This window comes from Antechinus flavipes, chromosome 2 (genome assembly GCF_016432865.1).
Source record: "Antechinus flavipes isolate AdamAnt ecotype Samford, QLD, Australia chromosome 2, AdamAnt_v2, whole genome shotgun sequence".
NCBI classification, from domain to species: Eukaryota; Metazoa; Chordata; class Mammalia; order Dasyuromorphia; family Dasyuridae; genus Antechinus; species Antechinus flavipes.
The window spans coordinates 3,561,664-3,575,921 of record NC_067399.1 but is presented as its reverse complement, the minus strand read 5'-3'; the positions used below and the strand labels follow the sequence as shown (position 1 = coordinate 3,575,921).

At 55.0% G+C, this 14,258-nt stretch overlaps 1 protein-coding gene across 1 annotated transcript in view; it reads right to left on the bottom strand.

The window, feature by feature from the left end:
* Nucleotides 1–2,569: 2,569 nt before the first annotated feature.
* Nucleotides 2,570–14,258, bottom strand: part of APOB (apolipoprotein B) — a 30,974-nt gene continuing 19,285 nt past the window's right edge. Inside the window, exons 26-29 of the mRNA XM_051974079.1 lie at nucleotides 6,605–14,104; nucleotides 5,665–5,779; nucleotides 5,086–5,269; nucleotides 2,570–4,500 (exon numbers count right to left, since the gene is read on the bottom strand). Coding sequence (XP_051830039.1) covers nucleotides 2,941–4,500; nucleotides 5,086–5,269; nucleotides 5,665–5,779; nucleotides 6,605–14,104 — 9,359 coding nt within the window. The 3' untranslated portion in view covers nucleotides 2,570–2,940. The remainder of the gene's footprint in view (nucleotides 4,501–5,085; nucleotides 5,270–5,664; nucleotides 5,780–6,604; nucleotides 14,105–14,258) is intronic.

Sequence of the window (14,258 nt, the reverse complement as noted above, 5' to 3'; positions counted from 1 at the left end):
GTCACCGGAGGCCAGCAGCAAGGCAAAAGTCCAATGACCGGCTTGGCCCAGGATGCAGCGGAGGACCTTGGGGTCTCTGACATTTGCCCAAGCCCTAAGCACCGCACAGCACCTGTTTCGGTCGCCTTCGTGACTGTTGGAACAAAAAAAACAACCACCACAAATGTTGTTCTCATTCCACCAGGGCAAGTCTCCCATGCTTCCTCACTCCTCCAAAGGGTTTGAGGCTTGTCAGTTACCTTACATCCGGTTTAGCCCATCTGCTGAAATGATTTTATGGGGCTGTGGCTGCTTCTTGGGGCCACAGACCCCAAGCTCCCTTCCTATGCCAGATGGACACTATCATATGAGTAATAGTCCTTCTGGACCTTTTAACCAACACTGGGGAGCCGATCGTTGATGTGGAGATGACAGGAGGCTAGGAGGATGGGGATGGGGGACCACTCCTCTGCTTGGGATAAAGGAAAGGGAATTGGGTCATAGTTTAACCAAGTTTAGACTTGGGGAGAGGAGATTTTATCAGTGTTACAGACAAAGGTCTAATGTCCTTATAGCCTGTGAGGGAGGTTAGCCCAAGAGAATGGGGAAAATCTCAGGAAGGAAATTCTGGAGATGCAAATGGAAATGTCGCTGCACGTGGGACTCCTCCATCACCTCATGTTTTTAAAAGGCATTTATTATTGGTGTTTGTCTTTCACTGTCAAAGAGGACTGATGAAATCGCAGAGTGATGACTTGTGGGTAAATTAGATTGAAGTGAGGCAGAAAGTTGTCAACCTCACTCTCTCCTACAGAGCCAATGAAGTTCAGGAGCAGGATGAAAAGTTGGGACTGGCTTGGGATGCGATGGATGACTCATTGTAGTAAATTAAAGGGTAATGATAACAGAATCCAATGAGAGATATAAATTACTTCTCATAGTGCCTAAAACACCAGTAATACACAGTAGGTACTACACAAATGCTTATTCCCTTCTCAACTTTAATTTTTCTGTTTCTTTTAATTAAAAAAAATGAATGGAAAGATAGTATAAAAATGGTTAGCAGAGGTTTGAAAGTGTATGTAGGTGAGGAGATGAGAGCATCTGGTTCTCTTGGATAAGTTCAGCCATGTTATTTCACCCAGAGAAGCTGTCCCATGGCCATGTCCTGAAAGAATCGGCCAATGTAACTTCTGAGTGGGTGACGGTGACCTGTGAAAGGTCACGAGATGCTATAGACCAAGAAAGCAGCTAGCAAAGAGAAGCGTCTAAAAGCTTCAAGCCAGTGAACTTGACCCAAATCCCTGGCAAAATTCTGGCCGGTGTCATGAAAGGGACGGGTTGTGAGCCTTTAGAAAGGGAAGCCGCCATCACGGCTTCAGCACGAATAGGTTGTGCCCGATTAACCTCTTCTTGTCAAAATAACAGGACTGGCAGCTGGTGGGAAGGATGAAGGCATATTCCACAGAGGTTCAAGCTAAGCTTTTCACAAAACCTCTGGTGCTTGTGGATACAGTAGGGCTGTTGCTCTGCGTTACCTGAGAGTATAGTCGGAATCAGCTGAGTGACCAGGCCCAACAACCTGTGCTTGGCTTTCTGCTATATTATTGTTGTTGTTGTTGTTGTTGTTATCCAACTTCTTGGATGAGGCTATAAAGGAGGGATTGTAAACTATGTGCCAAACCAAATGGGAGCTGGTGAAGATTCAGAAAAAGCCTCTGGAGCTAGAACAACAGACTGAAACCAAGGAGACGGGACTGAATAAGCACTAATATATAACTCTACACCTCAGTTCAAGCAATTACTTTCATAAGTAGAGGTCATAACGAGACAGTGGTTTGTGTGAGGGGCGGCCACGTGGAAGAGGGCCATAGAGGGAAGAACTAGGGGCAAGAGCAGGGGGAACACTTGGAGAAACTTTGATCGAGGGTTGATGTAAGGAAAGCCTTTCTAATGATGAGAACTAGCCAGAAGTGAAATGGGTGGCCCCAAGGACTGCTTTTCATGGACAATGTTCTAGCAAAGCTTGAATGCGGTATTTGGGACTGATGTGGAGGAGAGGGGAGGGCAAGCTCCACGTTGGAAGGGATCCTTTCTGAAGACCCCTTTTGTCTCTGTGGGAATAATAAGGCGAAGGGGCAGAGGGGAGCTACCAGGAGTGGTGAGATACTATCCTGATATTATTAAAGTGGGTCCTCTGGCTTCTAGCCTGGGCTCTGGCTCTGGGCAAGGGGCTTCCTGTTCTAGGGGCTTCAGCTTTTTTTCATCTGGAAAAAGGAGGATCAAGACTAGAGGGTTTCTCTTCTGATCTAGAAGTTGATGATTCTTAGAACATGGTTCCAAGTTTCCATAAATAGAGTGACTTCTGGAGTTGGGAGTCTGGGTCGGGGGAAGGGGATTTAGAGGGAGCCCTCCTTGTGCTGCTGTGAGAGTAGGTCACATGGAGCAGGGGCCACAGGCAGGACTCGCTGGCAAATTAATCTTTCTAGGGCCTCGGCCAGAGCGTCTTGCTCTCTTGTTCAAAATGTGTCAGTGCCCCCTACTTATCCCTCAGGAGAGGGTGCTAGGTAGTTCATGAGAGACTCGTCAGTCAGCTTAAGAAGAAATTCATTTATTTATATTTTCCAAATCCATCAAAATAACTCAGATTATAATTTTCATTCCCCCTCCTCTCCTTACAAAGCCATGGTTCCACAAAGTTCGAACACCCTGATTATCAGCACCTGAATCCATTCCAATTCCATATACTTTAATTCTCTGCCCTTGAAAGGAGAGTTCTTCCTAAGAGGGAGGCCCAGGATCTCGCAGGGTGAGTGAGTGATCTCAAATCCATGCAACAGCGTGGGGGACCCGGGACTCGACAGGCCCGAGCCCAGTGAGCCGACTCCCTCCTGGTCTCACCCCTTGAAGGTTTTCCCCAAGGACATCAGCCTTTAGTTTGGGCCCTTTGGCGAATCGGTTCTAGGGAGAAGGGTAGGGGACGTTGATCGTGAGCTGCCCCGGGCTGGTCTGAACATAGGTGTTCAGGCTGCTGGCCGTTGCCCACTGCAGGCTCTGCAGAAGCTCAGCCACGTACTTGAGGAGGGCTTGGCAGCCGTGGACAAGAAGGCCGGGGAGGTTCCCGGCCCGCTCGGTGGCCCACCAGAAAGCCTCGGCGACGTGGTCGCAGGCGGCTTGCAGCCGGTACATGAGCCGATCCCGAAGCTCGGCGGCCGTCCTCACGGCCTCCGCGGCCCACGTGCCGATCTTTTCCTGGGCGGCCGCGGAGACCCCGAGGATCCTCTCTTTTCCTTTTCCGTCGACATCGAGGAGTAAGTCAAGGTACTTCTGGACATTCGCGTTGGTGAAACTTTCCACTTCATTGATCAGTTGGGAAATCAAAGTGAGAAGGCCCTCCAAGGCTTGGGATTGGAAATCCGTCAGGGCGGCAAGGATCCTTCTGGCCAAACTGATTAACTCGTCTTTGATTTCATAGTATTTCTCTGTCCACTCCATGATGTTCGGGTCCAGATATTCTTCCCAGAGAGTCTTGATGTGGTTGTGGAAATTTCCGGAAATTTCCTGGAATTGGGTCAGAACAAGTGAATGCAGGTACTTGAGATTTTCTGTCAGCTCCATAAGAAGCGGGGGGATGAGATCAAAAATGGCCTGAACCGCGATCCGGAAATCCTCTTTGAGAGAAGAAAATGTTTGCTCCTTTAATATTTTAATATCTCTTTCGACCTCTTGGAAAACATAGTCTGTGAATGACTGCAGATAGATCAGAAGGTCGGAGAACGTGACCGCCTGAAGCTCGTTGAGCTTGGACTGGATGCTCTCAGAAAAACTCCTCAGGATCTCCCCGAACTCCACCAGGCTCTGGTCGGCTGCGTCCTCGCCCAGATCCTTGATGTGGGAAACCAGCACTTCTAGCGTTTGGTGGACCCTGGAATAAGCCCGGGCTAAGGCCCTCCCCGCCTGGCGCAGGACCGCGGAGCACAGCTCGTCGCCAGTGTAGCTCCAGTCCTGGCCGGGGAGCTGGAACCGACTGACCTTCAGGAGTTCGATGGCCGAGTCCAGGAGGAGCCGGATCTTCTTGCGAGATTCGTGGGTGAGCCTCAGGGCGCCCTCCAAAACCTTGTCCTTGAGAAGCTGGGGGGCCCCTTCCTCTGCCTGGTAGAGGCGCTGCACGCTGTCCCCCCACTGCCGGTAGGCGTGGTTAGCCTCATCCATCGTCTGCCGCAGCCTCCCGTCCACCTTCTCCATCTGGCTCAGGAGCCTCCGCTGAGCTTCCTCCCCTCCCTTCAGCAGGAGCCTCCTCAGCCTGCCCGAGGCGCCGTTGATGTCCAGGCCCGTCTGCTCCCAGTGACACCGGTCCACGTAGCCGTAGAGGGTCTCCGCGGCCGCGGGCAGGGCGGCTCCCACGGTCTGCGCCAGCTCGGAGGCCGTCTCCTCGTTCCAGCGGACACTGAGCTGAAGGGCGTCCGGGCTCCTCCTCGGCATCAAGAACTCCGCCAGGTCCAGCTTCCTTTCCGGAGAGCCCTGGAGGGAGAAAACAGGGTCAAGGGGGGGCCTCCTGCGGACCTGATTGGCCGTCCAGCTTTCCAGGCAGGCTCTGCTCCTCTGCCAGTTTGTCCGTATTCACACGTATCTCCAGGCCCTTCCCGCTTCTGCCATAATAGAGGGAGGGATAAGGGGCAGCTGGAGAAGGAGGGGGCAGAGAGGGAAAGGCTGTGCCCCAGCAAGGCCCCATAAGCCTCTGCAAGCCACTGGTAGCTGTGAAACTCCAGCCACTTTTCTGACAGCCTCAGTTTCCTCATCAGTAAAATGGCTCAGATGACCTCCCCCTTTCCAGCCAGATTTCTGGCAGTTCCCTGAGCCCGTTGGGAGTGGGGCTTGGGGACCGGAGCCCTTTGGGGGACACAGGCTCGGCCGGGGCGCTGTCCAAGGAGCTCCCCCAGCTGCACTGGGCTTCACCAGGATGCCCAGTGACGAAACAGATTAACTGCCCCAGTCTCCAGAAGCGGTCCTTGGGCCCGGCCCGAAGACCCTGGCTCTGGGGAGCCTCCCAGGGCACCGTGCCCACTCCTGAGCCGGGCGGGCTCGCCCTCGGCCCTCGGCCCTCACCTTGGGGCGGTAGTACATCTTGCTGCGGAGAGCGTCGGGGCTTTCCTGGCTCTCCAGGCCCAAGGTGCCGATGGGCGGGGAGGAGACGGTCAGGGAGAGGCTGTTCCTGGCTTTCCGGTAGTTCATGAGGACGTCAGTAAACGTGGGGCTGGTGATTTTGAGAGTCTGCACATCCTCCAGAGGTCTGAAAGAGTAGTGGTCCCTCCTCAGCCACTGGTGGTGAGCCCCAGCCCGCCCCGCTATGCTCCACCCCAGCCGCCCCGCTGTGCTCTGCCCCAGCCACTCCGCTGCGCCCCAGCCTCCCCTCCCCGCCACTGTGCTCCGCCCCAGCCGCCCTGCTGTGCTCCGCCCCAGTCCCCCCTCCCCCCCACTGTGCTCCGCCCCAGTCCCCCCTCCCCCCCACTGTGCTCCACCCCAGCCGCCCCGCTGTGCTCCACCCAGACTCAGACCCGCAGCCCCCGCCTACAGGGGGTAATTCCCCCTCTGTCTCCCCCCAAAAAAACTGCCCGGGGCTCCCTGGGACTGTCGTTCTGCATGTTTACTGGCCTCTCCCTTACCCCCACAGGAGGCCAAACTTACTCCAAGTTCTGAACCTTGAAGGTCTCCTCGTATTCCACACTCAGGTCCCTGTGGGAGAACGAGCCCTTGTCCTTCCGCGTGATGACGTCCTCCTCCGTGACATGCTTAACCTCATCTAGGGGAAGAGAGCCCCGGGAGCCGGGTCAGCACAGGAGAGCCCTGGGAGTGCCGAGCCCTGGGTGCGAATTCAGCTAGCCCAGCCCGACTTCCTATCTATCCTCCTCTCCCCCCCCCCCCCCCCCTCGTTCTCGCCTCCCGTCTCCTCCGCTAAAAAGCGCCTCTTCCCCGGACCGAATCCGTTAGGCTCTTTGCAAGCTTAAAGCGCCCCGTAAGCCGAGGTGAGATCGTCATCGATCTGTTTTTTTCTGAATTTCTAACTGGTGGGAATTCCCCCCAGTTGTGGAAAAATGAAGGTGGCTTATTAAGAACAAAGCCAGGGCTGAGCCGGGAAGTGGTTTGGCCCCGTTCTCCCTGAGGAGACTCTCGCGGGCTCGAGGGCTGGGCCCCTCTCTGGGAGGGCGCCTCCCCGAGAGCTGTTTGCGGAGCATCTCCCCCGGCGGGAGGAGCAGCTCCTTCTCATCACGTAACAACCCTTTGCTTAAGGCCATGTGACCCTGGGCAAGTCGCTTAACCCCAATTGCCTCAGGAAAAAAAGGAAAGGAAATGAGACTGTGCTAATAAAGTTTGCTAATCCAGGATCGGGGAGATCCTCCATTGGGAGCAGTCACGGGGAGAGCATATGAGGCGCAAATCTCCATCTCCCATAAACACAGGGAGACGCGTCTTACTACAAAACCACCCCGTCCCCACAGAGCTTCCCAACTGCCTTTGCCAAGGGCTTCCTTTCGCTCTGGGAGGCTGCCGCGCGTGGGGACACACTTTCCTTGGCTCCCCCCGTGGGGGCCCCTCTGTCGGAGGAGTCGGCGCCTCCGGTACTTACAGGTGAGATCGTACTCCAGCACCTGCACCGTGCTGCTGCAGGTGGCCTCCAGGCTCAGCTCCATGCCTTCCTTCCTCGTCACGTTGACGCTCCAGGAGGTATTATAGACCGGCGACGCCGCCCGGAAGTCCCCGGTCAGTGCGCCGAAGTTGGGCACGAAGATCCCGGCCGGCAGCCAGAAGGTCAGAGCCGGGACCCGGATGCTCTGCTCGGACACGGAGACGCTCGGCAGGTCAAAGTCGGCGATTTTGTTGGCCACCTCGTTGAGATCCAGGACGGCGCCGGCCAGGGGAAACTTTTTGGGCAGAGTGAAAGGAGACAGGGTCACCTGGAACTCGGGCACAGTCACCCCAAAGAAGGGAAGGGCGGCCCCTTCGGTGCCCGAGTATTCTGTGGAGACTTCGACCATGGGGAATTTGACTTGGGGCAGTGATGGCAAACTGAGGGAGAACGGGGCCACGCTGGTCTTCTTGGGCACTCTTAGGGAGCTCCTCTCGGAGGGTGGGGGGCCCGAGGACGTCAGCCCCGGCCCGGGGATGAGGAATTCCTCAGCCGTCTCCCGCACAGGGATGGAAAGCCAGCGGCCAGTGGGGCTTTTGGTGTAAGCCAGGGCTCCGGACAGGTGCAGGTACTGCTTCTTGTCGGGCCTGGTGGTCACGTCCAGCTTCAGGATGTCCCACAGGCTGCTCTCGTAGACCGGCAGCAGGGTGTCCTTGAGGAAGGCCAGATGGCCTTCCAACGAACTGGCCGCATCGAGCCGGATTTCAGCCGGGTCATTGGCCAGCTGCACGTTGTGACTGAGGGACACCGTCTGGATGTGGCCCTCGCCTTTCCAGGTGACCCGCTGGTTCTTGAGGCTGGCAGCCAGGGTCGCCGTCTGGTCAAGGGAGGCCTTCCTGAAGAGAGAGCTGGGCTGGCTGGCCTGAAGCTGAATCACCCCGGAGGCCGTCCAGGGAGCCAGCTCCAATGTCACCTTGGCCTTCTGCTCCCCGTTTGTCGAGAATTCCCTCCTCAGCTGGAAATGGTTCTTCCCACTGTGTTCCCAGACCACGTAGACGTGCCCAAGAGACGCCTCCCCCGCAAAGTTGTCCTTTGCCTCCACGTTCCAGACGCCGTCCACTTTGGAGGCGCCTTCGAGCTTCACAGAAGAGCGCGTGCCCTTGGTGTCCAAGTAGGAGTTAGCTTCGCCGGCGATGGCCCCGGAATACTTCTGGGAAAGGAGGGAGCCGCTGACGCTGCCTTTGGCGGCCGTCTCGACCGACAGGTAGGGGGTCGGGCTTTCCGATGTGAAGCTCTCTAAGGTGAGCTTGTGCTCCACGGCCCCCTTGGTGCTGCTGTGCAGCCGGGCGGAGGTGAAGTTGTACTTGAGGTGGATGGAGGACGAGACGGTGGGCTTGGGCTTCATGTTCCCGGTGAGCTCCTGCCGGAAATTCGCTCTCAGGACGGGGCACTGGACTTTGGCCACGGTGGTCACGGAGGCCTCCATGTTCCTCTTGGTCAGGCTGAGGGTGCTGTCGTGATTACCCTCCACGAACTTGCTGTTCAGGGACAGAGCCGTGGCTAGTTTCAAGCCCCTTTTCCTGGTCAGGCTGGTCGTCCCGTCTAACTTGTACTGCAGAGCGTCGATGACGGAGAAGGAGGATGACTTGAAGTGAGCCACGAGGTCCGACTGGCTGTGCAGCCCCACGTTTGTGCTCAGCGTGATGACGCTCGACTTGAAGGAAAAGTCGTAGGTGAGGTTGCCCACGGCCGGGATGGGGATGTAGTCTGGCGGGTGTGCGATCGTGATCCCGGGGAAGGAGAGCTCTCGGAAGCTCTCGGGCACGTGAAGGACCGGGAACTCGAGGGATGGCAGGACGAAGGTGTAAGATGGCATGGAGAAGCCGATCCCGGGGACGGTGAAGCTGGGGGTGCTCACCTCCCAGGGAGTCACAAAGCCAAAGGCCGGCAGCTCGGCGGTGAACTGATCCACTTCGATGTTGAGCACCGGGATGTAGTAGGCCGGGATCTCCAAGGTCCGGGGGAGCTTGTCGAGGGAGGGTTTCACGTTGTGCTGGTCGAGCCTGACCTTGGCTGTGTTATAGGACTTGGTTAGGAAATCCAATGTGTTCCACTTGATGTTGTCAAAGTGCTGATGGAGAACGTAGATCTTTGAACTGAAGACATCATAAACGGCTCCAAGGGGGAAGGGGATGAGGTGAAAGTCCTTGCTCTTTTTGTACCGGGCGTTGACGCTCAAGTCAAAGGATTGCTTGGTGGTCTTGAGGAAGTTCTTCAAGCCGGTCCTCTCCCACAGGGAGAAGTCTCTCAGCGGAGGCGTCGTGAGCTTGGTGTAAGGCAGAGTCATTTCGGGAATTGTAAGAGGGATGTTTAAGAAGTCCAGGTTGGCTTCCCCGTTGATGCTCACATGAGCTTCCAGGCTGTTCCAGTCGTTTCCCACAGAGAAATTCTGGCTGTATCGGTACTGGTTGAACCTGGCGCCTGCCTGCCAGCTGACTTGCTGTAAGTCGCAGCTCAGAGCCAGAGCGTAGTTGTTGTGGAAGTCGATCTTTCCGGTCAGCTTCAGCGGGAAGCTCACCTTCACGTTCCCTTCGTTGCTCATCTCGGTGTTGATCTCGAATGGCTGCACCAAAAACAACAGAGTGTTCTTCAAAGTCCCAGTAGCTCTCCCATTTAAGGAAGCGTCGTGGATCCCATCGAGCCGAACCTTCAACTCCCCTATCACCCCTGAGCCTCGAACAGTTAACACGCTGTGACCCACGTGCTGGGACTCAACTTCAGACTGGATTTCAAGTTTGGCAAAATTGAGGAAACTGGCTTCAGAGGTGAGTTTTTGGTTCACTTTTACGTGTTTGCTGTTGATCTTATTGGACACGTCCAGGAAAGCTATCGGTCCTTCCACGGTGAACTTGAGGAGGGACTCGTGTATCCCCTCGTCCGAGAAGTTGGGGAACGCGCATTTCCACGTGCCCCTGCCGGCGGAAGTCACCGTTACGTGCCCCGCATCCAGCAGCGTCCCCAGGTCATGGCGCAGGTCCATCTGGCTTGAGAAGTCCACCTGAGGAAGGTTCAGCTTGTGAGAATACTTTGTGTTGCTGTCGAAGGTCATTTGCTTCTGGAGCTTGAGGGAGAGACTGTTGTCCAGCTCCACCGTGTTCTTGTTTGTGTAGATGCCGACCAGCGTGCTTGCTTTGCCGAGGATGGAGGTCTGCAAAAACAGCGTCTCGCCGTTGTGCTCCGCCTTCAGGTACTTGTTGGTTAACTTCAGCGATTCCTTCAAAATCAGCCTTTCCATTTCAGGGGCCGAGAGGAGCGCATCCGCTTGGAGAGTGAAATCCAGGAAGTCCACTGCGGACCGTCCCGCAGCAGTCAGGGAGGCCACGATCTCGGGGTTCCTTGCTGAGGTAGTTGTGTTCTCAATGTTCCCAGCGGCATCCAGGGTGAAAAAGGGAGAGGTGATTTTTAAAGCGGCAGACATCTTGCCGAAGGCCGGGACCACCAGTGTATGGGGGATACGGGGAAGTTGAAATTCTGGGATCTGAATATCAGGAAGCTGGAATTCATTTAGGCTGAGCTTTGGAATCACGATTTCTGGGATGGTCACCTCCGGGAGATGGAAATCTGGCAGGGTGAGTGCTGCCAGAAGCGTGTCCTTCACCTTCAGGTCCTGCAGAGAGACTGCTGGCAGAGGCCATCTTAATTCACTGGACATCATCTGGTCAATGGTCCTGATGAGCTTGAGCTTGATTTCCACGAGGTCGATGGTAAAGGATGGAACCACAAAGATGTTGAGAATGGAAAATTCTGGGGTGGTAAACTGGGATGGGACCTTGATTTCTTTCAATTTCTTCATGTTGATCTGAACAGAAGGGATGTGCAAGTCCGTCAGGGGAACGACGAAGTCGGGGGTCTGAAAGGTGGCTTCTTGCAGGGCGCGGAGACTGACCTCGAAGGCGGGCAGGGTGCCCAGGGCCGTCTTGATCTCGGGGACGGTGAAGCCACGCTCTACCAGGCTTTTCACGCTCTCCGCCCAGTCCTGGACGCGGTACTGCTCGGCAAAGTCGGTGAGCTCTTTGGAAATCAGGGTCCACCAGTCCACGAGATAGGTGACAAGGGTGCTGTAGACTTGGCTGAGGGTTTGTAGGCGCTGCTGGATTTCCTTCTGAAGGTCCAAGGTGTAGAGTCGGTCTCGCGTGTCCTCCAGGATCTCCTGGAACCTCCCTCTGATGTCGGCCACAGAAGCGGAGTTGGTGACTTCCCAGAACCAGTCGGCGATCACCGAGAGCTGGGTGTCTTGGAGCTTCTCCAGGTAGTCGGAGAGCGCGGCTCTGACCTCTGATGCGTACGACTTGGCGGCCTCGATTTTCTGAGGGAGCTCCAGAGCCCGGATTTCCTCGTTGATTTTCTGGATCTGCTCATGGATCGCCTTGTTGGCCTCATCCACAAACTGGTTGTAATCAAAAGCTCGCAACTTCTTTATCAGGAGGTCAAGGAATTTGTTCACTTCGTGGATCAGCTGCTCAAATCTCAGCGTCTGGGCTTTCCTGACGGCTTTGTCCACGAGGGTGCGCACTTTCTCAAAGTGGGCTTTGATTTCCATCTTTTTCAGGGAGTTGGACAGTTTCTGAGCGGTTTCTCTCAGCTTGTATTGGTTTGCCAATTGGACTAACTTATCCATTAGGACCTGCACCCGTTTGTGGACCTCATACTTATAAGTGAGCTCATGGACTTTAGCTAGAAAAGCATTGATCTTCTCAGTCACCTCATAATCTTCCAAAAGATTCACCACAACGTCTCTGAGATATTCGAGAACAGCATTTAATTCTCGGATTGGCAGCCAAGATCTCAAGAACTGTATATACACTCTGATGTCAATGGCCTCGACTTGCTTTTTCAGCCAATCGGCGCAGTGCTGGAAATCAATGTTCTGAATCTGCCGGTTCAGGTGTTGTAGTTTCTCAAGAATTTCAGCTCGAATCCGGCTCATGGCATGGACTTTATTTACACTGATTTTTTCAACAAATTCATAGATAGCTTGAATGGCGCTCATCACATAATAACGAATTTGATAATTGTCCTCAAAAACCTTTAATTCTTTAACTTTTTCATTGATTAGTTCCTTAAGAGATTCTTTTAATTTATGTAAGTCATAATTATCTTTAATATACTGATCAAATTGTATCAAATAAGTCTGTAATTGGGATGTGATTTCATTGAGTCTGATTTTGACATTATCTAATAAAATTTGCAGATCATCGACTGTTATCTTAGAATTTTCCATAAAAGTGATTAGTTTCTCTTTTGCATTTATAACTTGTCCTTCTAAATTAAAGTTATTGAGCTGGTCATTAACTAGTTGTGGGAGTTTGTCTAGGGCTGCTCGGTACCGCTTCACGTAGTGGTCAATATTGATGCTTTTCAAAGACTGCTGGAGGTTCTGGAGGGCGGCTAGAACGGCCCCTCGGATCTTCTCAAAAAGCGCCGGCAGGGTCTCCAAGAAAGGAAGGTCGATCACGTGAACGTCCAAGTTCTTGTCATACTTGATGCTACCCGTGAGACTGAATTCCTGGGGCTTGCCGACTTGAGTCCTCAAGTCCAATGCGTCGATGACGTTGATGGGCTCGTGGAACAGGTATGGCACTTCAAGGGGCGAGTCAACCACAGCGAGGTCGGTGACAGCCTTAGCCTTGAGCTCCACGCCCGCGCTGTCCTTGGAGTTGTAGGTCTGGAGGTCGTGGCTGTACTCGTTTTGGTTGGCCAGGGCCTTGAGCTTCCAGGTGTTGGACTGCTCAGCTGGAGTGAACAGGGTGCTGACTTTGTGCTCCAGGGTGGTCTCGATGCTCCTTTTTGAGCGGAGCTGGTGGCCTGAAGACGCTTTGTAATCGTGGGAGAAAACGAGGGCCAGAGGCTCCGCTTTGAGCAAGACTTTGCTGTAGATCTGGCCTGTGTGCTCCCCCGCCCAGATCAAGCGCCCGTTGCCTATGGTCTGCGCATCCATGGCCAATTTGAAGGGCTCCATCATGGAGTGGAAGACGTTGCTGAAGCGCAGGGACTCGGAGTTGAAGGCGGTGTTGACGTCGACGGCGGACGCCAGCCCGGCAAGGTTGGCGCTGACCCGATGGGTCAGCTCCGCGCCCCCCACCCTGCCCAGGGTGTCTGTTTTGTAGCTGGCGGACAAGTCGGCGTAAGTCAGGGTGTAGATGTGCTTGATCTCCTCGCCTCCGTAGGTGCCCCTAATGTTGCCCCCCAGACTCAGTTTCAGCGGCTCCAGCTTCAGCTTCCCCGTGTTGGCGAGATCCAGGGCGTTGTACTTGAGGTTGTTGTTCAAGGTGGCCGAGAGAGAGTAGGGCTGGAGCTGGACGTTGAAGTTGTGTTGGTAAGATTTGTCCGGGCTCAGCACGTTCTCCATCTTTGAGGCGAAGTCCAGGGCCCAGCCGGCAACGACCAGGCTGCTGATGTGATCCAGTTTGGACTCCTTGTAGGAGCCCATCATGTCATTGGACAGCGCCAGCCCCTCCTTGTTAATCCTGAAGTTGAAGATGTTTTTGCCGTTCACCCCCAGCACCGCGGCCTGGTACACGCTCCCCAGGGCCACCTCCGTCAGGGCCACCTTCCCGTCCAGACTGTACTTCGTACTGTGCTCCTGGTAACGGGCGTTAGTCGCCAGCTTCAGGGACGCCCCCAGGGGCCCCAGAGCAGCGTTCAGCTCGTTCTCGAGCATCAGCGGGAGGGCCTTGAGGTTGCTGGTGGCGCTGGTCGACACGCCGTCCGCCCCGATCCTCAGCGTCGCCTTGTGGGCCGCGCTGCTGCTCTGGCCGGTGCCCAGGACGTCAGCGTTCAGCTCTAGGCCGCGGGAATTGAGGGAGCCCGAGAGCAGGGTGAAGACCTTCATGGCCTGGAAGTCCACCTGCTGCTCGGAGCGGAGCAGGGCATTCTGCCGCATCAGGGTCAGGTCCAGCTTGTGGGTGGCCGCCAGGCCGGAGAGCTGCCCGCTGCTGTCCGATTTCAGGGTCAACTGGCTGTTTTCGTACGTCAAGGAAGCGGTGTTTCTTACGGCTCCGTCTTGTAGGTCGGAGGTCGAGGTGATGGAGAGACTCCCGTCCCCGTACCTGCCCGTCACCTGGTTGGAGGCCTGGAGGAGGGAGGAGTCCACCCTCAGCTGGGACTCCCCACTGATGTGACCTGTGTTGGGGTCCCTCTGGTAAGACAAGGCACCCGTGCTCTTAGCGTGGAAGGAAGCCGCCGTGAGCTGGCCGGATGCTTGGATTTCTTTGAGGTACAAATGAACCTTCTTCTTTGAATCGAGGTGGACCGAAAAGGACGCCTGGGGCCCCAAGGCGCTGGAAGCGTTGAAGGTGAGGAAACCTTTGGACACCGGATTATGCCCGATTTTTTTTACAACGTTGAACTTGATGTTTGAATCCAGAAATTTGTGGTGCAGAGATTCGTCCCAAGAATAGGTAAATGTGTTCCTGTGGTCATAAGTGCTTTCCCCGTACCCTAAGGTAAAAAAGAAATGCTCCCGGTTAAAATAAGTACCATCTGAGCTAGGACACGTAGGTAGCACAGTGAGAGCCCTGCGGCCCAGAGGAAGGAAGGCCTGAGTTCAATTACCATTGCAGACACTTGTCAGCTGGGTCACCTCGGGCCAGTC